At 56.3% G+C, this 25,526-nt stretch overlaps 1 protein-coding gene across 4 annotated transcripts in view; it reads right to left on the reverse strand.

Moving 5' to 3' along the window:
- Window positions 1-43: 43 nt before the first annotated feature.
- Window positions 44-25,526, reverse strand: part of ABCA2 (ATP binding cassette subfamily A member 2) — a 34,735-nt gene continuing 9,252 nt past the window's right edge. Inside the window, exons 3-49 of one of the 4 annotated variants that reach the window (XM_087914526.1) lie at window positions 23,832-23,943; window positions 22,420-22,589; window positions 22,116-22,243; window positions 21,934-22,011; window positions 21,054-21,230; window positions 20,647-20,865; window positions 20,148-20,476; window positions 19,880-20,039; window positions 19,408-19,536; window positions 18,617-18,784; window positions 18,096-18,192; window positions 17,285-17,458; window positions 16,951-17,053; window positions 16,637-16,751; window positions 15,663-15,853; window positions 14,754-14,904; window positions 14,370-14,574; window positions 14,092-14,256; window positions 13,748-13,928; window positions 13,433-13,645; window positions 13,022-13,218; window positions 12,701-12,883; window positions 12,250-12,434; window positions 11,577-11,697; window positions 11,183-11,482; window positions 10,708-10,920; window positions 10,381-10,480; window positions 9,833-10,158; window positions 9,395-9,608; window positions 9,178-9,283; window positions 8,885-8,996; window positions 8,469-8,529; window positions 8,099-8,273; window positions 7,859-7,974; window positions 7,017-7,164; window positions 6,671-6,794; window positions 5,569-5,701; window positions 5,247-5,364; window positions 4,563-4,741; window positions 3,844-3,985; window positions 3,461-3,595; window positions 3,243-3,346; window positions 2,968-3,060; window positions 2,583-2,685; window positions 2,346-2,483; window positions 1,929-2,135; window positions 44-1,805 (exon numbers count right to left, since the gene is read on the reverse strand). In XM_087914526.1, the coding sequence (XP_087770652.1) occupies window positions 1,770-1,805; window positions 1,929-2,135; window positions 2,346-2,483; window positions 2,583-2,685; window positions 2,968-3,060; window positions 3,243-3,346; window positions 3,461-3,595; window positions 3,844-3,985; window positions 4,563-4,741; window positions 5,247-5,364; window positions 5,569-5,701; window positions 6,671-6,794; window positions 7,017-7,164; window positions 7,859-7,974; window positions 8,099-8,273; window positions 8,469-8,529; window positions 8,885-8,996; window positions 9,178-9,283; window positions 9,395-9,608; window positions 9,833-10,158; window positions 10,381-10,480; window positions 10,708-10,920; window positions 11,183-11,482; window positions 11,577-11,697; window positions 12,250-12,434; window positions 12,701-12,883; window positions 13,022-13,218; window positions 13,433-13,645; window positions 13,748-13,928; window positions 14,092-14,256; window positions 14,370-14,574; window positions 14,754-14,904; window positions 15,663-15,853; window positions 16,637-16,751; window positions 16,951-17,053; window positions 17,285-17,458; window positions 18,096-18,192; window positions 18,617-18,784; window positions 19,408-19,536; window positions 19,880-20,039; window positions 20,148-20,476; window positions 20,647-20,865; window positions 21,054-21,230; window positions 21,934-22,011; window positions 22,116-22,243; window positions 22,420-22,589; window positions 23,832-23,943 (7,334 nt within the window). In that variant the 3' untranslated portion in view covers window positions 44-1,769. Of the gene's footprint in view, window positions 1,806-1,928; window positions 2,136-2,345; window positions 2,484-2,582; window positions 2,686-2,967; window positions 3,061-3,242; window positions 3,347-3,460; window positions 3,596-3,843; window positions 3,986-4,562; window positions 4,742-5,246; window positions 5,365-5,568; window positions 5,702-6,670; window positions 6,795-7,016; window positions 7,165-7,858; window positions 7,975-8,098; window positions 8,274-8,468; window positions 8,530-8,884; window positions 8,997-9,177; window positions 9,284-9,394; window positions 9,609-9,832; window positions 10,159-10,380; window positions 10,481-10,707; window positions 10,921-11,182; window positions 11,483-11,576; window positions 11,698-12,249; window positions 12,435-12,700; window positions 12,884-13,021; window positions 13,219-13,432; window positions 13,646-13,747; window positions 13,929-14,091; window positions 14,257-14,369; window positions 14,575-14,753; window positions 14,905-15,662; window positions 15,854-16,636; window positions 16,752-16,950; window positions 17,054-17,284; window positions 17,459-18,095; window positions 18,193-18,616; window positions 18,785-19,407; window positions 19,537-19,879; window positions 20,040-20,147; window positions 20,477-20,646; window positions 20,866-21,053; window positions 21,237-21,933; window positions 22,012-22,115; window positions 22,244-22,419; window positions 22,590-23,831; window positions 23,944-25,526 lie in introns of all 4 variants that reach the window. The other 3 variants (XM_087914524.1, XM_087914525.1, XM_087914523.1) reach the window with 3 other exon arrangements.

A 25,526-nucleotide genomic window follows, 5' to 3' on the forward strand; every position in this document is an offset into this window, starting at 1 on the left:
AATCCCCCCCGCAAAAAATATATATATATCTGCCGAACAACAATCAGTTATGATCACTTTTTTATTAAAACAATAATTATTTTTCACATTGGGCTTTTCCGATCCTAGCAACATACAGGCTCTTTTGCAAAAAGAGAGCAAGCTGCCCCCAGAAGGGGTGGGTGGGGGGGCTGAGCATCCCCCAGTCAGGGCCGGAGGGGCCTTGCAGACCTCGGCCAAGGGGGCCCCCGGCTCGCCAGAGTCCTCCCCAGCTGGCTCCTCTTTGCAGGCGGCCTGATGTGTCCCTTCGGGCTGGATGTCCGGGGCCCGTTTACAGCCCCATCCTGGGGGGAGCCGGAGAGGCCAAGACCCACAGCTATTGGGGGCAGGGGGGAAAGAGAGAGCCCAGCACCGTCCAATCACACCGCCTAGGCTCACTCTCTCGTCCAGCCCCCTCCCCAGTGCTCCAATAAATTAAAAACAAAACAAAACATTGTGCTTGCTAAGCCGAAAATAAACCGATGCACTCTTTGTCTAAAACCTTCCTCTTTCTCAAAATACAATTTACACTCGTTCTGTGCTAAGAAGCTGCCGAGTTGAGAAGGGAGCCATCCTTGCTCTGGGCCCAAAGGTTCCCCCCCTCCTTCCTTTCGGGCCCCCCCTTCCTCTTCATTTGAGGGAGCCCTACTGGCCTCTTGGCTTTTCTGGAGGCCGGAGCAAACAGGACAACCGGGAGAGGAGGACGAGAGCAAAAGGGGTGCCGTTCCCCACCAGGAAAAGACGGGGTGCACCATGGACCGGGCGTCTGCAGCCCCCGCCTTAGATTTCAGACTACAGCTCCCATCTTCCCAAGCCACCCTCTTGGGGCATCAGGAGGTAGAGTCCCAAACATCTGGGGCCATTCCAGATGCTGCTGGAGAAGACCCTCACGATGCCACCGGATGCTTCCGATTCATGCCATGCCATGTTAGGATGCAAGCGGAGGAGTGGGAAGATCCTGCCCCACAGCCGAAAAGGAGTGGCGGGGCAGGGAGGCTCCTGGGAGCTTTTCAGCCTTTCAGTCCTGTTCCTCGATGCTTTAAAAAGGAGATCTGGTAGCAAAAAGATCCAAGCCTGGTTAGAGGAAGCAGACGCTCTCCTTGGGCTGCTTTTTTTGGGGTGAGGGGATGAGGGGGACACGGATGGACGGGGCTGGCCGCCTTCTGAGCAGGACGCCCAGATGACCAGCCCTGTCCAAGTCTTCATGCAGCTGGCAGGGGGGCTTTGGTCCCTGGGCTGAGTGAGGGAGGGGAAAGAGGAGGGAGGTACGTCCCGCAAGGGATTGACAAAGCCGCCCGACTTGTTCCAGGAGGACCCACTGCCCTTCCTGCTTCCCTTTGGCTGGAGAGGCTGAGGGCGCCCAGTCATCCACCCAGCAAGGCCAGCTGCCCTCCGCAGTCAGATCCAGCACAGCCTGGCAGAAGAGGCCGTGCGGTACGAAACAGCGCAGTCCCTCCGAGGACGAAGGCCCAAAACTCTGGAGGGAGGGGGGCGGGTCAAGCTGCTCTGCTGTATAAGCGCCCTTCCTCGAGTCTTTTCACGCAACCGGACTGCGGCACGCCCGGTCGTTGGCCATCTGCAAGACGCCCCAAGGCCAGCTCCATCCTGCGGGGTGGGGGGGCCCGCCCAGGGCAAGGCCTCTTCTCGCCACCTCTGGGACGTCCCTCGCTGGGCAGAGAGGATGGCAGCCACCAAGCGGGAAGGGGCGAGGGGCTGCCCAGCCAAGGGAGGGGGCTGCCTCCCCTCCGTTTTCAGCAGAGGGTGTCCGTGTTGAAGGAGAGCTGAGCCTGAGGGGGGGAAGCGGGAGAGAAGGAGAAAAAAGCAAAGGTAACGAACGTTGCTTCCCGCCAACCCTCAGGCCTCGGTGCCCCCTGCATGGCCAGCCCCCTCTTCTGCCCTGCCCGGCTCACCCTCTCCTCCTCAAAGCTGATCAGCCCCTCGTCATCCGTTTCCAAGTCCTCGGGCTCCTCAGCCACCATGGCGCGCAGCTCCGTCGGGGTCCCCCGGGGCCGCAGGAGGCTGAGGAGGCGCTGCAGAGGGGACTCGGCGGAGCAAGGCAGGAAGCTCTCCTGTTGCTCCAGGTTGTCGCTCTGCTTCTTGGCAAAATTCACAAACACCTGCAAAGGAGGCCGCAACTAAGGCTGGAGCCCAAGAGTCGCCTCCCTCCCGCCCCCGGCTTGGGATTAGGACAGGAAGGGGAGATCTGGGGCCTTCCAAGATAGACGGACGTTTCCCCACTATCCCCAACTGGCCGATGACGCCAGAGTCCACTCGTCGGACGGAAGAGGGCGGCCAAAGGGAAAGCGGGGACCCCGGTGGCCCCTCACGTTGTCCAGCGTGGTCTGGCTGACCGAGTAGTCCTCAATGCCCAGGACATCCACCACCTGTTCCATCTTGCTGAAGACCTGGGCCAGCGAGATGTGCTCTGACTTCAGCTGGTACTGGACCTTGGTGTGGTGCCTTTCCTGGGGGAGGGGAGGGGAAGGCAGAGAAGGTCAGTGCCTCCTCCTCCTCCTCCTCCTCCAAGATGACACCCCCACCCCACCCCCAACAGTGGTCCAAACCTTGAGGACGGCCTCCGGGAAGTTGCGGCTGAAGAACTGAGCCACCTCCTTCACGTTCAGGCTGGACTTGGTCCTGACGGTGATCATATAGCCATCCCCAAACCTGTCCAGAACAAAGTGGGGGGGAGGGGAGAGAGGGGGAGCCTGCAAGAGCCGCTCTCCTGACCAGCGATGGGGAGGGGAAGTTACAACTGCCATCCGGGATGGGGGGCAGCTAAGCGGGGTGAGAGGCCCCTGCCTCTAAAGGGGCCGGGAGAGCTTTTCCTCCAGGACTGGGACACTCAGGGGGGTCTGCTCCGCATCAGGCCAGGACCGAGAGCTCCGTCAGGCTTGGCCAGTGGGGGAAGCCGCGTGCTCTGCCGCCCACCCGGCGCCCTGGGCTCACCGGTTCTTCAGATGCTGGATGCTGCCCAGACACTTGAGGCGCCCGTTGACCATGATGGCCAGCCGCGTGCAGAGGGCCTCGCACTCTTCCATGCTGGGGGAAAAGATGAGCACAGCTGAAAGGAAGGGCAGCCCCCTCCCCAAATGGCAGAGGTGGGGGTGGGGTGGGGACACAGCTCGCCCATCGGCTTTTAGCCGCCCATCAGCCGCCGCCACCTTACTCACCCACACCCCTGGAGTTCCAACCTCCGGCCCACCTCTCTGTGTCCAGCCTACCTGTGTGACGTCAGAACCACGGAGCGGCCCGTCTTGATGATGTCCAAAATGAGGTTCCAGAGGAAGCGTCGAGCCTTTGGGTCCATGCCGGTGGTGGGCTCATCCTGTTGCAACAGAGGGGAACCGGGGTGAGGATTAGCCCCAGGCTGGCATCAAAGCACCAGGGCGGAAGAAGGACGCGCCACCCGTCACCCTCCAGCCCCACCTTCGCTCCTCACCAGGAAAATGAAGGACGGGTAGCCGATCAGTGCGATGGCGGTGGACAGCTTCCTCTTGTTGCCGCCACTGAAGGTGCTGGCGGGCTTGTTGGCACATTTAGCCAGCTCCAGTTTCTTCAGCGCCCACTTGACCACCTGGGTTGGGAAGGAAGAGGGGTCTCACACCCACAAAGAACAGCCCAGCAGCAGCCACGGGCGGGACCACAGAAGGCCCACCTGACGCAGTCTCTGTCACCGGCCAGGGAGTCCCTGCAGAGGCCATTGCCCTTAGCCCTTTCTGCCTTATCGGGGTGAGTTCCACCGACTCGTGGTCTACACGGAGGCGGTAGCAGTGGCCTTCTCCTCCTTAAGGAAAAGTGCCTGTCCTTCTGCCTCTGCCTCACCCGTTCCTCATCCTTCCACGGGATGCCACGCAGCCGGGTGTAGAGCTCCAGGTGCTCTTGGGCCGTCAGCTCGTCGAAAAGGGCGTCGAACTGTGGACAGTATCCCAGACTCTGCTGGACCTGCAGAAGCTCCTTCAGGATGCTGTGGAAAGCGAGAGCTGGGCTCAGCACAAGGCGAGGCCCCTGGAACCAGAGGTAGAATTCAGACGGTTCTGAGCGGTTTTGGAGAACCGGTTGCGGAAACTGTGAGTAGTTTGGAGAACCGGCCAATCCCGCCTCCGACTGGCCCCGCCAATCCCATCTGTTCTCTGCCTCCTGAGTCCCAGCTGATTGGCTGGGTCTTCTTTGGTTGCCCTGCCCAGGAGAATGGAGCTGCAAAGCAGGTTAGTGGAGTGGGGAGGGAAGGGGGATTTTGCAGTATCCTTCCTCTGCCACGCCCACCATGCCACATCCACAGAACTGGTAGTAAAAACATTTGAATCCCACCACTGCCTGGAACCCACTCCAGAAAGGCTGAGTAAATCAGAACAACACTGCCTGCCCATGGAGGCTCTGTAGGCCTTCATACGTCTTGGGTCTTGCTCCCATTTTAACTCTGGGATGCCAAGTTCCCAAGATATTCCAGGGGAAAAGAAGGGAATAATAATAAAAAACAAACTCAGCTCCGGGTGCAGGAATTGAGGGACCCTCCAGTGCTCACCTCTGGATGCCCAACCCACCTGTGCCCATTAATGAAGGCCTCGCCGTTGGTGGTGGTCTCGTCCCCCGTCAGCATCTTGAAGGTGGTGGTCTTCCCTGCCCCGTTGACGCCCAACAAGCCGAAGCATTCCCCTGGCCGGACGCCCACGCACAGCCGGTCCACGGCCAGGATGCGCCCAATCCTGCGCGATTTGTACACCTGGTGCCCGGGGAGGACAGGAAAACATCCGTCTCAGCCTCCGTGACAAAAAGGGGCACCTGCTCCACCTCGGGGCATTCCCACCTGCACGAGGCACACACATACCCTCCCCCTCAAACTCTCTCCTGTCTCCAAATCTCAGCTGGTTCAGGGTTCAGACCTCGCTCCCTTTAAGCCCCAGCCAAACCTGCCTTGGATAGACCTCTTCCTCCCCCTCTCTCCCTTCTCCCTCCTTCTCTCCCTCCCTCTTTCTCCCCCTCCCTCTCTTTCTCTCCCTCCCCTCTCCCTCTTTCCCTTCTCTCTCTCCCTCCGCTCCCTCTCTCTCTCCCTTCTCCCTCTCTCTCCCTCCTCTTCCTCCCTTCTCTCTTCCTCTGCTCCCTCTCTCCCACCCTCCCTCTCCCCCTCCCTCCCTCCCTCTCTCCCTCCATCCTTCTCCCTCCCTCCCTCCCTCTCCCTCCCTCTCCCTCCCTTCCTCCCTCTCCTTCTCCCTCTCACACGCACACACCTTGGTGAGGTTCTCAATCTTGAGCATGTCGTTGTCGGCGTCCCCACGCAGAACTCGCTGCCGCTCGGCGGCCACGTCCACGTCATCTTCAATGGGTTTAGTGGACATGGGGAAGCGCCTGGATGGGGGGGCGGGGGCAGGATGGTGCAAATAAGTCATTTTTCCAATAGGAGGCTCAGCCCGGTGTCGTCGTGTCCATCTTTCCGTCCCCGGGCACGGGTTTGCAGGACTGCAATTCCCACCTGCCCAGCCAGGAAAATTCTTGCCCTCCCCCCGCCGCAAAAAAAATCTCCCTTCTGGGCACACTTGTTGGCACACTCACTGTGGTTTTCGGAGAAAGTTGTACTGGCACATGATGGTGATGAAGAAACCGACAAAGCCTTCCACCGTCATGGCGACTAAAGCTCGCGTCACGATGTCCCACTCAAAGGGAGACTTAATCTTGTCAAATTGCCCTACAGGAACAGAGGCACAAATGGGGTGAGTGGGCCCAAACCTCCCACCTGTGGGGGCTTCCTTGGTGGCAGGTGGAGTGAGGTGGGGGGAAGAATTCTGCTCGGGCCTTTCTGGGGTCACCAGAGGCTGGTTTCCTGCTTCCCAGAGCTTATTTGTCTAGTCAAACACCGTTCAGAGTTTTGCAGCCTTAATTCAGCGCCAGAAAAAAATAAACACAGATGGCTGATGCTTCATTTAACATCTTCATAAACATAATAAGTAGATTTTACAAACCAGTTTGTAGATTTCTCCAACATGGAGCAATCTCAGACAGAAACATGTTGCAAGTTCAGAGCAGAGCTTCAGTCTTCAGCAACCAAGCAAGTTAGTTTCTCTTTTACTTTAGTTCAGCAGGCAAGCAAAAGAAGCAATTTTATTTTCAACAGACAGACTCGGAGCTCAACATAGCCGCAGAGCTTAATATAGAGCCACGCCTAGGCTACTTCTAGTTTCAGTTTCCAAACAGCCCTCATTGGCTGACAGTTGCTATCCCTATTCATTGGCTGACCTTGTTACCGTACTGTATTCCAGTTAATGAATATACTCTGACCAACACAAAAGCCCCCAACATTTTCCTGCTGAATGCAAAAGAGGCACAGAAGTGGGAATGCCAGATAATTTCCCCTCCTCTCCTCTTGCATCCCTCAGGAAATCTAAGGCGAGCCGTCACTAAGCAAGCCGGGATTGAGAAAACCGCTCGGCACATGTTCTAAAGTTTGCAACAGTACAGGAATAAAATTGCGGCACGGAGAATGGGGAGGAGGAGGCTAAAATCCAGAGGCGAAAACAAAGAGCAAAATTTACTGCCGCTTTGGATAGTGAGGTGGGTATAAATTTAATTCTTAATATTAAAATTTAATTAAAGTAAGATGTTTTTTAAAACAAACAAACCGTATAAATTTAATAACCCAATAAAAAAAACTCTTTACCGATCTTTGCATAGTATTCGTTGATGTACTCGTTGTAAGCCATTTCCATGAGTCCATGGCCCAGGTTGTAGTTGGGGAAAATCAAGAAACAGCTTTTTAAGTAGCTGTTTACCATCTTCAGGTCCTACGGAGAAAGAGGCACTAAGAAAAGGCTCTGCAGCACCATCCCCTTCACCCTGGGTTGAAGGTCCCAGATTTGCGGGCTGCACCGTCTCCGTGGGTGGAACAATTCCAGCACGTTGGTCCAGGTCCATCCGAAGGCAGGGACCACCAGTCACCGGTTGTTGTTGTTGTTTTTAAAAAAAACAACAACCTTATTTTAGCTTCCCGCTCGGGTGACACCCACCTTGTCGTGCTCAAACAGCTGGAGGAGGAAAGTGGCCACGGTGGCTGTGATGCCAATGAAGAGGTTGATGACGATGAGGAAGACGTAGGCTGAGCTGGGCACCTCGAACCAGAAGGAGGCTGGGTACATGATGGGCGTCATGGACCACCTAGGGGAAAGGGGGCAACAGGCTCCAGATTAGAAGCTCTCAAAAGACCTGCCTAAGAAATTTCCCACCCAGCTCCTGGGTTCCTTTATTCTGAACCCAGGAAACATATTAAATATAGTTGTATATACTGAATATACTGAATATATAAAATAATGGTTTCAAGATCCTCCTCTAATACGTAAACATTATGAAGGTTCTAATGATTAAATAATACAGTTATAATCCAATAGCAATAGTAACGTGTTTTACTTATTTATTAATATGTTATCTATAAGAGACAAGGAATACTTGCCAATTATTAGTCATTATTGTTTATGTTGAGGTAATTCCCCGTTAGGAGAATGAGCGCATACAGGGAGACGTGTTTGAGAGTAGTGTTTGAATAATACACACACAGCACAGATACACTGTACAGTAAATGTAGGTTTTTACTTCCAGAAAGGTTTAAGCATAGTTCAAAACAGGCAGTCCTCAAGAAATTCAGAGGTAGACTGCTTCTAAACACAGAGGTTCCATTCCTAGCCCTTACGGTGGCCTCCAGGGCAGATTCCCCATCCACGAGACTCACCAACAGATCATGGAGAGGAAACTGAGCATGCCTCGAGTTGAGACACACGCACACATACCCAGGCCAGGCATGGGAGACTCCCCCCTGTCAAGGGTCCCGATGGCTCCTCTCCCAACCACCACTCACCCGTAGAGTAGGAAGAGGGCGAGTACGGCGGGGAAGTTGGTGGGAGAAGTGTAAGCCGGCAGGTCGAACACGAAGAGAATAATGATGCAGCAAGTGGCTGGCACCAGGTAGTTGAGCTGGAGAGGAGGAGGGGCAAGGGGTAGGTGGGCGAAGGAGAGATTCATCCTGGCATCCCTCTCCCCTGCCCCCAAAGCCACCCGCCCCTCCAACGCCTCCTCCCCGCAGCCAGCCCAGGCCTACCATGTCCCAGACGTAGTTGGCCAGCCAGTAGATGACGGGGTCGCAGCCGCTGACGAATTGAAGGTGCTTGGCTTTGGTGGACTTCTCGGCCACCAGGAAGACGACGAAGCTGGCCGGCACGAAGGACATGGCCACGATAATGAAGATGGCGATGACCACGTCAGTGCCTTGCAGGCTGAGGGGTAGAGGAAGAGGTTGGCCGGAGGGAAAAGTGGGATACACAGGGAACTTTACACACACACACACAAACAACACACACCCGCCACCCCCAAGTCATACAACCATTCTGAAAAGCAGTGCAGAAATAAGTCAACTTCTGTGGAGGAGAAAGGGATTAAGAGGGGAAGGGAGGGAGGGAAAGGAGACCTACAGGTAATCCAGAGAAAGGCTGGCGCTGGTCTTGTTCATGGGATGGTTGGTCAAGGTGATGCCTGGGGGCGCAGAGAGAGAGACAGAGAGTCTGGCATGAGTGCCTGAGATTTTGCCTCCTGCAAATTCCCCCCTAGCCACATGGCCTCTTCCTCTCTCGCCGCATCCTATCTGGCTGCCAACACGCAAGGGCAGAGCCTCTCCATGCCACCCGCAGTGGTGGGATTCCAATAACTGAACAACCACTTCTCTGCCCTAATCATTTCTTCCAATAACCAGTTCACCAAACTGCTCAGAACGCTAACAACCGGTTCTAGTGAACCGGTGCGAACCGGCTGACTCCAACCATTGGCCATCCGGTCGAGTGCTGCCGCTGCCCCAATTCCGCCCAGCATCCTTCCCACCCTCCCTGCTCACCATAGGCTGCAGGGTTTCCCCTGCTGCTGGGCAGGTTGGCACGGAGGATGGCATTGTTGAGGGCGTTGAGGTAGGTGGGCATGCTGTGGTATCCTTTGTTGTTGTAGTACACCTGGGAAGGCAGTGTAGGGAGGGGAGCGTTGGCCCAGGCTGCTCCCCCACAGACAGGGGGCTTGAGGAGGGCAGTGGGCACAGAGGACCCTGGGAGGGACAGGAACTCCCATTCAAACTCATCCAGCTGCTGCTTCTGGGCTGCCCGCCACAGATTGGCAGAGCTATAACTGAGCCCCTACCTGGGCGGTGCTGCGGACGGCAATTTTCCGGAGCATCGGGGGCGCGTTGTCCCCAAAAGAAGCCGGGATGGATCTCTGGATGTTGCCAAAGGTCACCGCTCCATACCTGGGATAGGAAAGCAGCAGCCACATTCACTAACAGGCACCTGCCAGAGCCCCTCCTGGGGGTGAGGGGGTGCCCCCACCCCACCATGCACGCCCACACACACACACACACCTGTGCAGCCGAAAGCGGTCCGAAGTGTACAGCAGATACTCGGAGACGTTGCGCCCCGTGATGTCCACCAGTATGTCTCCCGTCACCACCTTCGTCTGGGAAGGGTGGCCCCCCACTCCGCTGGGGCAGGAGAAGCCCGTGCCCTGCATGGAGCAGGTGCACCTGATGGATTCGTGGACGATGCTGGGCTGGGCCGGGGTGGAGGTGACCGTCTCTGGCAGGGAGAAAAACCGAGAGCGGTTTCAACACCGAGGGAACCCAGCATGGCAGGGAAGCCACCCAGAAAAGCAGTCGAAGGGATGAAAGTGAGCCAGATGTTCAGTCCAGGGGGCTCCCAACCTCCCACAGAGCCCCTCCTAGGCGCCCCTCCCAGCCAGCCAGAGAAGCACCGTTTTCAGATTCTGCCTCTGCGCCTCAAAGGCCGAGGGCCGTCCTTACCTTTAACGGTGGGCGGGAAGGTGGTGAAGTTCCAGGTCCGCAGCAAGTCCTCGTCCAGAGAGAAGGGGTAGTCGGAGGGAGCCGGGGACGGAGGGGGCGGCACGAAGTTGGAGAGGGGCAGGCCCTGGGTGAAGGAGTCCAGGCACATGGCGTCGAAGTACTTGGCCGCCAACATCTTGGATTCGTTGCTGTTGAGGTTCAGGGACTGGACCTGCTGGTCCAGCGTGCTGTTGAAGGTTGACTTGAGCACACAGGTGGCCCCGATGCCGGAGGGCAGGTAGAAGGTGCTGACCAGCTGCTGGGCGCTGGCGTCTGGCGAAGACTGGCTAAAAGGAGGGAGGAGGAAGGGGGATTTTTGCAGCCCAAGGACTCCAGCTTCCCAGTCCCATAGTGGGTGAAGGAGAAATGCAGACATTGGTTCCAACCAAACCCTGGAAGGTGATTCTCAAAGGAACAATCCCCAAGGCAGGTTTTGCCACATCTCTCTCTCTCAAATGCCCTGGGGGTGGGGGTGGGGAAGAGTGAGAAGGGGTGGGGGAATGTCTTACTGGTTGCCACGTTCCTCGTTGGCGTAGGGGATGAAGTTGCCTCTGGGCTGGGTGTAATTGTGGTACTGAGAAGGCGAAAGGATGAGGGGAGGCAGGTCTCCTGAAAAACAAGAGGGAGCCGTAATAACCGGCCGTATAGGAGAACACCCCCATTTCGGCAGCAGAAAAGAAGGGCAAGAAAAAGGTTGAAACGCAGCCCCCCTCCATGGCTCGCTCAAAGCAAAAGTGCCCAATGAGGTTCCAAAACAGAGAAGCCTTCCCAATCCCTCCCCTGCGGAGGGCCAGCCATGGACCCAGGTGGGTGGGCAGGGCAGGGATGACCCCTACCTATTTCTGGGACAGAGAGCGCCACCGTCATGGCCACGCAAACGAAGAAGGCGGGCAGCAGGATCTGGGAGAAGATGGCCTTGCTGTTGCGCTTGGCACAATGGAAGCGCTTGACCAGCAGCCCGTGAAACTGGCGCAGCTTCAGCCAGGAGCCCTCCAGCTTGAAGCTGCCTTGTCCGGCCAGGGATACCTCTTCCAGGTCAGTCTCCGGCTCTGCAGGAAGGGCAGACACGAGGGATGCAGGGAGGGAGGGCAAGGGTCCCTGCCTCTGTTTCTCTTTCTGCTTCTTTCTTCTCCCAAATGCCCGAGCAACAAGACGCAGCAGCCTTCTGCCCTCAACCCGTTGCATACCCAGGGTTTCTGCCGATGGGAAGCTTAGAAGCAGAACTAAACGGCTTCTGAGGACCGGGGGGCGGGGTGGTGTCCCTCACACTCTCTTCCCCTGCCCCCATCAGACTTTTGCCGCGCTACAAACCTTGCAAGCTGGCATTATCGGGGTCTTGTGTGTTGTCAAACAAGGGGGAGTAATCCCCGTAGAACTCCGAATAAGCCCCATTGTCTTCGCCCCGCACGGAGCCGGCTGAGGAGGAGGAGGAGGAGGAATGCAAGGATGCCTGGGACTCAGTCAAGTCCGAGCAGGTCAGGAGGTTCCCCAGGTCCACTTCGGGCTTGGTCGGCTTTGCCATCTTCGGGAGGGGGTGGCCGTTGGCCTGGGGCCTGGGGCCAAGGCGGGGACTGGGCAGCGGGAAAGCATCTTTCTTGGACTCCTTGATATCTGCAAGGGTGGGCAGAGGTGAGAATGGCTGCCGAGGGCCACAGACACACACACACACACCCAGGAGAGGGAGGCTTGACCCCCTGCAGCATACCCGCATCGCTGTTCTCAAGAGACTGGTCTTCTTCGGAGACCTTTAGGAAGACCTCTTCCAGGGTGGTGTCCATCAGGCCAAAGCTGGTCAGGTCCAGCTCTTCCAAACTGTGCTCCAGGTGCTGCAGGAGGGAGCAGGGGGAAGTTAGGGGAAGTCCCACTGCAGCTCCTCCACTTGGGGGTGGGGAGTCAGGCTCCGAGATGGTCTGGCAATTCTCCTCTCTGGAATATCTCTATGCAAATCGTGTCTCGGTCAAGCGACGGCCCTTCCAGGGTGGACCAAAGGCATTTCTTTCCTCCACTCCGGAAGGTGCCTCCAAATGGCGTGGCTTTAAATCAAGTTTTCACAATTCCCGGAGGAGGGGGAGGAGGAGGAGGAAGAAGAGGAAGCTATTGGTGGATATCAACCCTGAACTTCCAAGCTCAGGGGTAGTCTACCTCTGCAACCACACAGGGACGCAGTTATCAGCTCAGCCTGTGCCAATGATGGCACCCTCCAACGTTTCTTCAGGGACTCCTCTGTGAGACCTGAGATGCGTGCCTCGAAGTGAGTGATGTTGAGTTGGCCACGCCCAGCCAATAACATGACCACCAAGCCACGCCCACCACCTAAGCCACGCCCACAAAACCGGTTGTTAAAAAAAATTAGAATCCCACCCCTGGCCTGCGCCCACCTGGAAGAGCCGTTCGAAGCAGCCCTTCTTGGCGGCCTCACTGGGCAGGATGTACGAGAGCTCCGTGTTGGTGTTGGAGATGAGGAGGCAGGAGGCAACGTGCTTCTTGATGAACTGGCTGACTCGCTCTTCGGAGCAGGGGCTGGTGGCGGAGGGGCAGGGCGGGCTGCGGGGGAGCCCCGTCTCTGGGGAGGGAGGAGGGGAAAGTCAGCCAGGCCAAAGGAAAAGAGGGGACTTTTTTTTCCCCCCACGTCGCTCAGAATTTAAAGCAGGGCCACCAGGCAGAGACAAGGGAAAGAGACTGGGCTGCAAAGGGTCGGAACCTCCCTGTTCTGAGGAAGTCTACCTAAGTACAAAAGGCCAAGGGGGACCCGAGGCAGAGCCCCCCCCCCCAAAGGCCTGAGGATTCCTCCCTGCCCTGGACCCAGGAGGGCCGGTGGGAGCCACTGACCGGCGTCGGCCCGGGCGTCCGACTGCTTCTTCACCACCGTCAGCTTGTAGCCGTCCCCGTAGGTGCTTTTCAGGAAGAGGGGTGACCCACAGCACTTCAGCTTCCCATGGGAGATGATGGCGATGCGGTCGCCCAGCAGGTCTGCTTCGTCCATGTGGTGGGTGGAGAGGAGGATGGTCCTTCCTGGGGGTGGGGGCAGAAAAAGGGGGATATGGGCCATGTGGGGGTCATAAGAACCCCCCGAGGTCCAAGGTGGGAAAGGACCAGGAACCTGCCAGGGGCCACGACTGCACTCCCCAAACAGGGCCCCAGCAGACCCACCTTGCTTGTACTTGAGGATGAGGTCCCAGATGGCTCGCCGCGCGTAGGGGTCCACACCGGCCGTGGGCTCATCCAGGATGACGGCCCGCGATCCCCCCACAAAGGCGATGGCGACCGAGAGTTTCCTCTTCATCCCTCCGGACAGCGTCTGTACCAGGAAGTGGCACTTGTGGGTCAGCTCCAGGTCCTCGATCATCCTGTGGGGAAGCGAAGCAAGCGATCTCACTTTGGGATCTCCCCTCTAGGGAGACCTGGGTTCCTTTCCTCCAGCAGATCTGGGTGAGCCTCCGCAGAGAGGCTCACAAAGTGAGACAGAGCAGGAGGAAAGGATACAGTAGGATTGCTCCTGCTGGTTGGGGAGCATGGGAGCTGGGATCCGAGGCTGCTGGGGGAGGGTCAGGGGACACTTACTTGGCCATCTCCTTGCAGATCTCCTCCTTGCCCATGCCCTTCAGCTGCGAGTAGAACCAGAGATGTTCCTCCACCGTCAGCTTGTCAAAGAGGATGTTGTGCTGCGGGCACATGCCCAGGTTCTTCCGGATCTGGTCCATCTCCGTCCGGATGTCATAGCCGTAAATGGTGGCCGAGCCGGAGGTCGGAGGGAAGAGACCGGTCAGGATGGACCTGCCAGGGAGGAAGCAGCCCAGGGATGGGGTCAGACACCCCACTATCACTCCCTGCCTGCCCCCCTACAATCGGCCAGGGGGCACACTCTGCAACACTCACATGGTGGTCGTCTTGCCAGCGCCATTGTGACCCAGGAAGGAGACCACCTGGTTCTCATAGAGGTTGAGGCTCAGCTTGTTCAGGGCCAGCTTTTGGTCGGTCTTGTAGATCTTGGTCAGTTTGTCTACGCAGACCACCAGAGGCAGGTGGGTGGGCTCCTCCTCGATGCCCCGGCTCTCCTCTGCAGGGATCAATGAAGGGTGGGGAGGGGGTTGTCTGTGAGAGGAAAAAGCAGGGCCTCTCCAGACCCTTTCTGACCATTGAGAGTCTTCAAAAGCCATGCGGACAACAGGGAGCCCTTTCTGCGATGCCCCGCAGTGGCTCTGCCCCACCTGCCGCCTTACCCATCCTCCTGTTCTCCATGGCACACGCTTGGTCCTCCTCTGTGATGCTCAGGTGGGTCTTCTTTGACCAAGGCCATGACCAGTCCCAGGCCTCAGTGCGCCCGTTTTCCAACCAGTAGGACTTCTGCAACGGAAAGTACCAAGGCCGAGGGAGCCCGTACATCCCTGGGGAAGAAGCACTGGTTGGCATGGCAGGAACCCCTCCCTGGAGGATCTCAGCCCGGGGGGGCGGCTGCAGCGACCAAGACCCCACCCCAAGCTCCCCCAAATCCCCGTACCTGGGTGCACAGCTTCAATATACCACGTCAGCACCCCATAGACCACGGCGTCCACAATCAACATCATCATGGAAAGCAGGAGGTTGAAGTCATCCCCTTCCACAGGGGACTGGCTGAAAGTGTGCCACTGGATGCCCACGCCAGACATTTCGTAGAGGGCAAAGTACTTTGAGCCCAGCCCAAAGGCCGTGGTGGACATCAGGGACTGGGGAGAAAGGAGAGGGGTGAGGGTGAAAAATGCCTCGAGGGCTGAGAAAAATACAGACTGTGCCAACCGAGAGTAGCCCAGGGCCCACAGCTGCAAGCGGAGCCGTTGCCCCACAGGGACAGATCTTCCCAAGCCTCCTGCTGCCACCTCAACTGCGTTTCTCCCGGGGTACTCACAGCAATGCACTTCTCGAAGGCAGTGATCTTGTCGTGGGCCACTTCCTCCCGGATGGCCACATACATGTAGGGGACGTAGCTGAGGAAGTAGATGATCCCACCGCAGGCCGAGGCCAGCTTGGCCTTCGAATATAGCACGGAGACCAGGAAGCTGCGGGGAAAGAGGGCGAGAGGTCAGGAACAGGCCGCAGTCCTGTGGACAGGGGAAATGAGCTCAGCTAAGCAGGCTGCCCAAGCCCATCACCCTCAAGCTGGTGTTCTGACCCACGCCGTTTTCCAACAAATCAAACACAATCCAAAAGGAACAGAAACCTTGCAATATTTTTACAAAATAATTAGCTGTGATAAGCACAAGCCTTGCCAAACTGTGCGAGACTTGCCAAAAGATAACAGACGAGAAATAATTTGCAATACAAGAATCTTCAAATCCAAACTCAGGATACTGGAATGTCCAGGAGGCTGGAGTTTCAAAACGTCTTTGCTTCCTGCAAAGAACGTTCGCTTCACAGCTGGCTTTTATCTTCTTGAAGGAAGGGCCATTACCTTGCAGCCTTACTCCCGAGTTGCCCATGCTGTTGTAACTGCTCTTTCCTGTGAGCAATCCTGTGCACATGTGCACTGGGCACAGGCTCCTCGGGAACCTCCTCATCACTGCTGCCAGCCCCTACAATCTCTGAAGGCAGCAGTCTACTTCCTAATGGTCCTCACTCTCGTTAGCCATCCGCACCTGCTGCTGGCTAACCACAACAGCCGGGGACTACGTTGAGGGAGCCCCGTGTTCTGCTCGGCAGGGCATCTCCATGGGAGGCAAGAGACCAAACCGCCAACTTTTGCAGAGCACCACAGTGTAGAGGCCCCAGTGCAAGGGCCAACATTCCAGCAGGCCACCTTCCCTCCCTTGGCCCTCACCAGAACATGATGGTAGCCACGGCGTAGACGGCCAGGAAGAGCCAGATGATGAGAACGTCGCTGTGCATGAGGACCTTCCCGTACTTGAGAATGGCGGTCAGGGCAGTGACCGAGATGGACAGCTGGGTGAAGCCTGTGATGAACCAGGCCACCCAGTGGACGGCATTATTCAGCCCCATCATCTTCATCACCTGCAAGGCAAGGCATCGGAGCCGGGATAAGGGCCTCTCTGCCGTTTTGCTGCACAAAAACTCTCATAAACGGCTCCGGTTCTGAAATTCTGAGTCTTCAACCATCAGGAATTGCTGCGGGCAGGAGAGCTTCCCAAGCCAGCATCCTCTCCCTGTCCGCCCGCCTGGACGGAATCTCTCCCTGCAGCTGGCACCTCTGCCAACTCTCCTCTCCCTTGGCAGAGATGTAGCCACCCGCCCAAAGGCAGACCAGCCGGCTGGCTCTCTGCCCGGGCACATCATCATGATCTCATTAAGCAGGAACACGGACACGCCAGCAGCAACGGGAAGGCCCTCCTGGCACAGAGGCAAGGAAGGACCTCTGCAGGGAAGTGCCACGGAAGGGAGGACGCCGGCTTGGGAAGCGCCACGGCTGAAAAGACGGAGACGGGACAGCTGGAGGAGCCCCCCGTCTGGGAACACTTCCAGCCCCGGTTCTAAAAGGTTGTTTTGCCCCTTCGCAGCACCCGTTTCGTTATTCTGCCACCTGCACCCAGAGAGGCCTGCAGGGCCCTGCTTGCAGCCTCCCATTCTGGCTGAGGGTGTGACGTCTACCCAGTGACTGCCCCCCAAATCCCAAACAGCCCCCCATTTCCTCTCATGGTCCCAGCTGCAGCACCCAGCTCAGCCCTGGCTTCCCAGCAAAGCCTCCCTTGGTCAGTTTCCCTGTTCTCCTTCCTTTCCTGCCTCACTGGCCTTGGGACGCTACCTCCGCCTTCCACCCCTCCCGTCCCACAGCCTCACCTCCTTCAAGTGATGCTCCTTCTCCGCGACGATGTGCTGGATCATCATGGCCACCGAGTAAACCCAGGAGATGACCATGCACAGGGGCATCATGTGCTCAATCACAAAGAGGAAGCTGGAGGACGGGAAAGCGGGAGCCTCGTCCACAGCCCAGGAAACCCCCAGCCATCCCCAGGAGGAGGGGACCAGGAGTGAGTCAGGGGCCAGGCCCCCAGCAGCTCCACAACGCAACCCTTCTCCTTGGCCTCCGGCCTGCTAGAGAAGAGCTGTTCTCCCAGGGAGCACCTACTTCCAAGGCAAGAGAAGGGACTCACTCATCACGGGTGTAACATGGGTAGGGAAACATCTGCACGTAATTTCCAGGCTCCACCACATCGCGGCCGACGAAGGTGTTGACAATGGCGCGCTCCATCATGTCTTTGGAAAGAGAGAAGTGCTTAAGTTTATGCTGATGGTTCTCCGGGCATTGATTGTGCCCAAACTGGCCTCCAGAAGCAACCTGCCTTTTTTTGGCAAGCGAAGGGTCAGGAACTGCGACGGAAGCGTGCGCTTCATTAACCTACTGTCAAAGATGAACCACTTTGGCGACATTGGGGCAGGGAAAGGGAGCATCTACCCAGGCTCTGAAGAAGCCAGCTGAGCTCTCACCTTGGATCCAGACAAAGCCATACAGGAAGTAGAAACGGCCCCCGTTGTTTGGCCCGGGTCTCCAATATGCCCGCCGGATCTCATTGGTCTTTTCCGTGAAGCTGGAATTTTGGCGGATCTTGTACATGACGTGGGGAGGGAGGCTGCCATCCTTGTCGGTTTGGAAGATCACACCTTTTCGGAGAAGAGAAGAAATAGTCCACAAGGGAGCGGGGAAAAGTGCCAGCACACCTCTGGCTCGGCCCCAACGTAGGCCAGGTGTTGACCTGTGAGGTTGCATTGAACCAACAACAAATCATCTAGAATAATAGGTGGCCTCTAAGGTAAACATACTCATAAATCCGTATTTCTGTCTCTCTATAGGACCCATTAGCCTTACACAGAGAAAAAGCTCTGGCATGCATAGCTGTGCAACCAGGAAGTCCACCCACCAGTGTTTCCCAACCTTATTATCTTTAAGATGTGTGCACTTCAGTTCCCAGAATTCCCAGCCAGCAGACTCATCCTCCCAGGATTCTGGGAGTTGACACCTGGCCACCTCATACTTGACCAGGTTGACAAACGGCAAATTACAGAATAATTCAGTTTGGAGCTGTCCGCAGTGCTGAAGCCACTAGCACCACTCCTTCCACCAGGAGAAAACATCCCGGGGGAAAAATGGGAGCTGTAGTCCGAAGGCCCCCCTCAAAAAGTCTTCCCCCTTGGCTACACTGAGTGCCAGTCCTGCCCCCAAAGTGCGCCAGCTGGTGGCTCTGCTACTCGGGCGGAAGAGCTGCGAGGGAGGGCAAGGAGAGGGAAGGCAGGCCCGTACTGGCAAAGACCGTGACGTTGTCTTGGTAGGCCTGGTTCAGGGTGTAGTTGACGATGCTCTCCTCGTCTGGAAAGCCCTTGAAGATGTCCACGCTGACCTGGGCGAAAGGAGAACCCCCTTGAGGTGCAAGGGAGACGCTTTGACACCCCAAAATTAAGCTTCCCCTCAGACAGTGTGTAAGAGCTCCAGCAACGCCAACTCAAAGACGGAGGAAACCAACCCCTGCTGGCCCCCCAAGCTCAGCTTCTATAGCTAGCATTTAATCTAGAAGTTTGTGTTTTTAAGCTGTTTAAATCTCAAATCCTTTCTTGCTGTTTTAAATCATGACTTTTTACTGAACGGCACCAAGCCAAAATATATTATATTTTAAAAGCGTATTTTTTAAAGGCCTTGCCGTGCCCTCTCCGGGGGCTCCTTTCTTGACTTCCCAACCCTGAGATCTCCCTGTTTTCTCTGCTCCCAGGAGGATCCCAGCTTGGCTCTTTGCTTTCTGGCCTGAGAAGAGGTCCAGCAAGGCCCACCTTGGACATGAACTGGATCCAGCCACAGGCAGCGTTGTCAATCGTGTCCAGCTGCTGCAGAAGCGTGCTGGTGTTGGAGAGGGACAAATTGCTCTCCATGAAGGTATGGAAGAGGGTGCTGTCAGAGACATTCAGGATCTCGGGGTGCCTGTGAAGATCAGCCGCCATCTGGGGCCCCCAAAAAGAAGTAGGGAGTGAGAGCGGGCAGCGGGAGGAATTCAGGCAGGAGTGGGATTGAAACTTTTTAACAACCGGTTCTGTGGGCGTGGCTTAATTGGTGGGCGTGGCTTGGTGGTCATGTTATTGGCTGGGCATGGCCAACTCAATACCACTCTGAGGCGCGCATCTCCTCACCTGGCCTCTCATGACTGTGGGGATGCTGCAACAATCATAAGTGTGAAAAATGGCCATAAGTCACTTTTTTCAGTGCCATTGTAACTTTGAATGGTCACTTCACACTAGCAAAGTACCAGCAAAGGAGGGGGAAAAAACTCCAGAGAAGTTCCAGAGACAGGAAGTCTAGTCCCACCAAGAGTGTAATAAGGGTTAATGGAGAGGCAGTTTCTGTAAGCAACCCCAGAATGTTTCCTTCCTGCCTTCCTTACAGGATTAGCCTTGTAATTTCTTCTAACAACCAGTTCTCCAAACTGCTTAGAATGTTAACAATTGGTTCTAGCGAATAGGTGCAAACTGGTAGAATCCCACCCTTGAATTCAGGTTCTCTTCCCCACTGCCCTGGGTGGGGGGGCAGGGGTGGGGGGCTCAAGCCAATCCCCCCTCCCCCACAATACCTGCTGGAGCCAGGCAATCCGCTGCTCCAACTTGCCCTCCTCCAGGAAGCTACGAATCTCAGCAGAGATGTTCAACCAGACCTGGGCGTAGCGTGTCACGTTCCCAACGAAGGCAAAGGTCTCGTTGGCCTGTCGTGCGGGGAGGAGGATTAAGGAGGACACCCCAAGGACTGCAGGCAGGGCATTCAAGGGGAATCTGGGGACATTTTCCTTTGGGTGCCGAGAATTGTCCCCCAGGATAAAAATAAACCTCTTGGCAACTCAAGGAAAGGCAGGGCAGCGGCTGGCATCTGAAGCAGACTCCGCTAACGATGATCCTTTTGGTGTTGCTCCTTTTTGGAGTTGGCAGCTGAGCAGCTGCTGCCTCTCCAAAGGCCAACCACCCGACCTGCCGAGGGAGGGAGGCACCCCTGGACACATTGCCCCAGCAAAGCCTCGAGGCCGAAGCCACCTATCTCTGCGCTCTGCCCACCTTCAGGATGACTTTATCCACGTCAGTGCCAACGGGGGAATACAGGATCTTGGGGTTGCTGGTCATGAGGTGCACCAGAAGGCCCAGGTTGCGTTGCTCTTTGCTGGTGAAGCCCAAAGAACTCATGTTCCCTTGCCGGAGTGCCTCGGGTTCAATCGTCCTAAAGGGGACAGATTCTGAAGGTCAGCAGCATACGCCTGCCCTTCAAGGCCGCTCTGGACACGGACCCCAAAGCAAAGCCCAGGCACAGCCGCCCTGGGACCCTCACCGGTTGTTCCCGCAGAGGATGGGCTGCAGGCCGGCCCAGAGCTGCACGAATGCCGAGCACTGCCCTTGCGGGTCCTCGGATGGCGGCTCACTCTTGGCCCTGCCCTCCTCCGAGCTGGAATTGGTCCCAGAGCTGAAATTCCCAGCTGAGCCGGTGCTGTTGGGGGCGGCGGGAGGCGCTTTTGCGGCACAGGCCCCCTTGGGGAGGAGCTTGGCCAGAGCGGAGAGGATGTCCAGGTCCTTCAGCACCTTCTCCATTTCCATCAGGTCCTCCAGCAGGGTGTGGAGGCGGCTTTGGGCCGCCGTGTGGTTCACCTCGTCCAGCTTCAGCTGCAGGATCAGAAATTTGGTTGCAACCAAGGAAATTCTGCTCCTCGGAAGGGTCCAGCGGGGTACGATCGCACTCGGTGCCCGTCCCGGCCAAGGTGAGGCCTGCAGGGCAGGAGGAAGACACCCGAGGGCTGGGGAGGCCACAGAAGAGCCTGCCCCGCCCACCTCACCTGTTCAGCCACCTTCCGAGCTTCCAGCTGGTCCTTCATCTCCACGGCTAGCTGCCTGAAGTAGTCGGACTGCAGGCTGGCGCTCCGGTTGCAGACCGAAGCACGATAGGCCTGCAGGAGCGGCTGCTGGCTCTCCGGGATGACCAGGATGCGCCTCAGCTCGTCCTGGCTCTGGCGGCACGTCAGGCTCTCCAGCACAGAGGGGGTGAAAAGGATGTTCTGGGGGAAGGAGGAAGCAGTTGTGGTCACTGAAGGAAGGGCCAAAGGGCTCGACCACAACGGCAGAGTTATTGGGGCTGGCGGGGGGGAGGTCTGGGATGGGGATGCCCCGTCACTGACTTCCCTTCGCGCGCCCTTCCTGAAGCCCCCTCCCAGTGAGAGAGTTGGCTTCCCCCTGGCCTCCTCACCTCCACATCCCTCACAAAGGTCTGGGGGCTGTCGGAGCCGGGGGGCTCTGCCATGGGGCTGGCCAGGCCCAAAGCGTGGGAGAAGAGCCGGAGGATTGCCTTCCGCTGGGCGCCTTTGGGAGGGCCGCGCAGAGCTTGCCGGACCAGCCCACCTTCCATCATCTTCCCCAGGAAGTTCTTCTTCTTGTTTTTTTTTTAATAATAAATTTTATTAAGTTTCCAAATTTGAAAAACACAAAACTTTATACACGGTTATCAACATCAAGACCTCCTTTGCACCTCCTTAACATTTTTCAATATATGTATTTACTTATCCCTTTACCGTTACATCTTACTCTCGCTATAAATCAATATCTTTTATCCTTACACATCAATCTTCTTCTCTATGGTGTATTTACCTATTTACACATTCCCTCATTCTTTTCCTAATTGCCATTTTATTTTATTTTTCTATTTCTAAACCACTCATACCAGGCCCTGTAGCAAACTGAATCTTCCCAGTCTTATATTTTCGTTAGCCTGTCCGTCTCTATACAATCTATTATATTTTTTTGTAACCATGCCTTGTGGTGGACCCTTTTTTGCTTTCCAGAGTTGCGAATCAGAAAACTGAACTTAATCCGGAAACTTTTTTGTTAGGTAGAATAACACAAAAATACAATAAAACGGATATATCACGTTTCACATATTAACCGCTGCAAGGATTTTGTACGCACTGCCCAGGAGGGAGGGAGAAGAGCGGAGAAGAAGGGATTTCGGGGGAGGGGGAAGAGCGGAGAAGAGACCAGTCCATCCATCAATCCCAGCCATCCCTTTGTCTATTCTCTCTCCTCCCCCCTACCTGCCCTGACCAGCAACATGAGGGTCCAGGAAGCCTCACCTCCGGGTGACGCCACTTGTCCGCTGGGCCGAAGCCATCGGCAGAGCCGGGAGACACGTCAAAGATAAGGCGGTAGACCTGCGGGAAGAACAGTCTTTGACCCTGGTAACTCCCCCCGCTCCCCGTCACCCCTGAACCTGCAGCCGGCTCCCCCCTGCGACACGCCCCACCCCCCCGCCCACCTCTCTCAGGTTGATGCTGGAGCCCGTGAGCAGCTCCACCGACTCGTTGGACAAGGAGAGGTTCTGCACGAGGAAGCGGTGGAGCTCCGTCTTGTCCTTGGCGATGGAGTCCAGGGAGAAGCCGGGGGCTGCCAAGGAAGGAGAGATGGGGAGGGGGAGGTAGGGCGGTGGGCGCCAAGCAGGGAGAGAGCCCCCCACCCCACCCCCTCAGGCGGGCAGCAGCAACAACCTTCCGCAACCCCAGACGAGCCGAGCCGCTGCCTCCTGGCCTGGCCCTTCCCCACAGGGGAGGACCCCCACCCACCTGCGTGGGTGGTGAAATGGGTCTCCACAGGGCTGGGCCTGGTGCTGCTGCCCAGAGACTCCAGGTGGCGCCGGAGAGACTCCAACTCCTCTTCCGGCCCGGCGTGATCCGGGTCAAACAGGTTGCTCTTCTCCACCACCTCGTTCAGCCGTTCCAGCAGCTGCGTCACCCTGCAGGAAAGATTCCCCCCCCAATCCCCACCCCCGGGTGTGTGTGTGAGGCAGGTGTGAATGGGGAGGCCACGCCCTTCTGGCTCCCTTCATCCCTTTTGCACTTGCCAGGGCCGGTGGAGGAAAGAGCCTGAACAGGTCTGCCCACTGTTGGCTCTCTGGAAAGAACAAAAGATCCTCCCAGCTCAGACAGGAGGATACCTTTCACCCTACTTAATTTTATTGGTTTGTCAAAAGCTTACAATAGAACAGAAACAAGAAGAAACCTAAGTTTAAATACAAGAAATAGGAACTTGGAATTGGGGACAATAGGACAGGGACGGTAGGCATGATGGCGCGCTTATGCACGCCCCTTACAGACCTCTTAGGAATGGGGATTCTCTCCCTTCCTTTCCTTCTTTCCTTCCTTCCTCCAGCTCCCTCCCTTCTTTTCTCTCCTTCCTCCCTTTTCTCTCCTTCCTTTCCTTCCTTCCTTCCTTCCTTCCTTCCTTCCTTCCTTCCCCTTCCCTGTTCTCCTTCCTCCCCCCTTCCTTCCTTCCTTCCTTCCTTCCTTCCCCTTCCCTGTTCTCCTTCCTCCCCCCTTCCTTCCTTCCTTTTCTTCCTTCCTTCCTCCCTTCCTTTCTTCCTTCCTTCCTTTCCCTTCCCTGTTCTCCTTCCTCCCTCCTTCCTTCCTTCCTTCCTTCCTTCCCCTTCCCTGTTCTCTTTCCCCCCCTTCCTTCCTTCCTTCTTTCCTTCCTTCCTTCCTTCCTCCCCCCCCCCCCTTCCTTCCTTCCTTCCTTCCTTCTTTCCTTCCTTCCTTTATTTTTTAATTTATTTATTTGATTTGTCAATCGCTTACAAGATAATAGGTATAAGTGTGAATACAGGAAACAGGTACGAATAAACGGGGGACGAGAGGACAGGGACGGTGGGCACAATGGTGCACTTATGCACACCCCCTTACAGGCCTCTTAGGAACGGGGTGAGGTCAATAGTGGATAGTTTGATTCGATGCCAAGGTGTCAGTTCCCCGGGCAGCTCTTCCTGCTCCCCCACCCACCTGGGCCCCCACCTAGTAATAAATGGCTGCAGCCAAAACTTTCTGCTTGCAACTGGAAGGGTGACCGGCGCTTCCTTGAAGGGATCGGGTGGGCTAGGCTGGCCACGGAGGCCCCTTTCCCCTCAGCAGGCTCCTCTTGCCGGTGCCATACCCTCTTTTTCAACAAAATACCAGAAACCGGGCATTTGGGGTGCCGAACCCACCTGGAATTGGAGTACTGCAAGAAGCCGAACTCATCCCGCTGCCCGTCAGGACACAAGGACTGCATGACGGGCAAGATGCCGGCCGAGGTGAGGGGCGCCGCCGTGTAGTAGGCTAGAGAAGGAAGAGCGTGAGAAAAGGGGTGGGTGGAAACCTCACAGGGTATGTAAGAAGACGCACAACACCAGTTCAGAGAGCAGTGTGAAAGTCAGATCAGTTTGCTGTGGTCTCTTCCGATTAGCCAGAGGGACGGTTCAGAGGGTTAAAGGTCAGCGGCCCTTCCATCGAATCCCCCCCTCCAAATTGGCCTTCTCCAAGCTTCAGATGCGCTGGATCATAGGCCCCATGACCCTTGGCAAGGGGTATGGGTACTGTAGTCCAGCACCTCAGGAGCATGGAGAAATCTTTGCCCACAGCCAACCTGGTATCTCGTCCGTTCCCAGGCAGAACTCCAAGCCGCTTGCAGCCTCTTACCAAGTGGAATTTGGAGCCAAAACAAAACTTCTCCCAACGGTACAAGGTTTAACACCCAAACCATCGAGATGAATTTGCTGTAACCCCAATTTTTTAAAAATAAAGAAATATAATTTTGCTTCAAAGCTACGATAACAGCTGCCTTGCGGCAGACATTGAAAAGTTGGGCTTTCGATGCCCGAATTCCCAAAGGTACAGCCTGATCCAATCATTTCCCTCCATGAAAGAACGACTGTTTCCCCAAACAAACACGCACTGAATTATTCTTCTAGGCTTCCGAGGCATTGGAGATTCTGCAAGCGGCTGAGTTGATGACCTGTCCAGAACCTCAGAAGCCAGGGAAACAGTGACCTTTGACTCCCCCAAGGCCAAAGGGCAGATGGCCTTGGCCAACCGGTTAGTCACATCCTAGAGGGCAAGTTAAAAAGAGGAGGAGGAATGGCCTAGGGGCAGGAGAGAATTAAGCCAGGATCCAACCCTGATCAACTGCAGGAAAAAAAAAAAAGCAGGATGGGGGGAAATAACGAGTAAGCTAGATATAAACTCGGGGAAAGGACTGCAATGGTGGCAAATAACCCTCTCTTTATGGCCTTTTCGTTGGTTTGTTTGTTTGGATCGCCCTGGATTTTTCGAGGCTTTTGAAGATTCCCAAAGCTGCGAAGGTTTGCTTTTCGGGAACGGGCCTCAGCTTCTGAATTTGCACAGGACTTTATACCCCTTCACCAACCCCCAGTGGTTACCTGCCACCATAACCGGGAGGGCTACGAATGCGAGGGGAGGCGGGAAAAAGCCGGGATGGAAACATTAGTCAACTGGGGAGGGGAAAAGCCTCGAGACGAGGCCTCAGCCCAAAGGAAACCAACTTACAGACTAGAGGAAACACGGGCGCAAAAGAAGAGAGGAAGAAGTCAGGTCAGGGAAAAGAAAAGAAAAATAAAAGAGTGAAGGAGGAGGGAGAGGGAAGAGAAAAAGAAAAAAACAAACATTTCAGAAACAAACGAAAAACAAGCCTCCAAAGCAAACGGGGAGGATCGTGGCGATGCCTCCGATGGCAGAACTGGCAGCCTGGGCAGCTTCCCATGGGGCCGGGGGAAGCGGGAGATGGGGGTACCAAAGAAAGGGGGGTGGGCCAGGGGGGGCATTGCCATTGCCCCCCCAGCCAGACCCCTTGCCAGCTGCTCTGGGAAGAGGCTGCCCATCTGCACCGGGGGGTGGCGGGGTGG

The sequence above is a fragment of the Pseudonaja textilis genome, chromosome 17, assembly GCF_049901715.1.
Source record: "Pseudonaja textilis isolate UNSWEBS1 chromosome 17, rPseTex1.2, whole genome shotgun sequence".
Classification (NCBI taxonomy): Eukaryota; Metazoa; Chordata; class Lepidosauria; order Squamata; family Elapidae; genus Pseudonaja; species Pseudonaja textilis.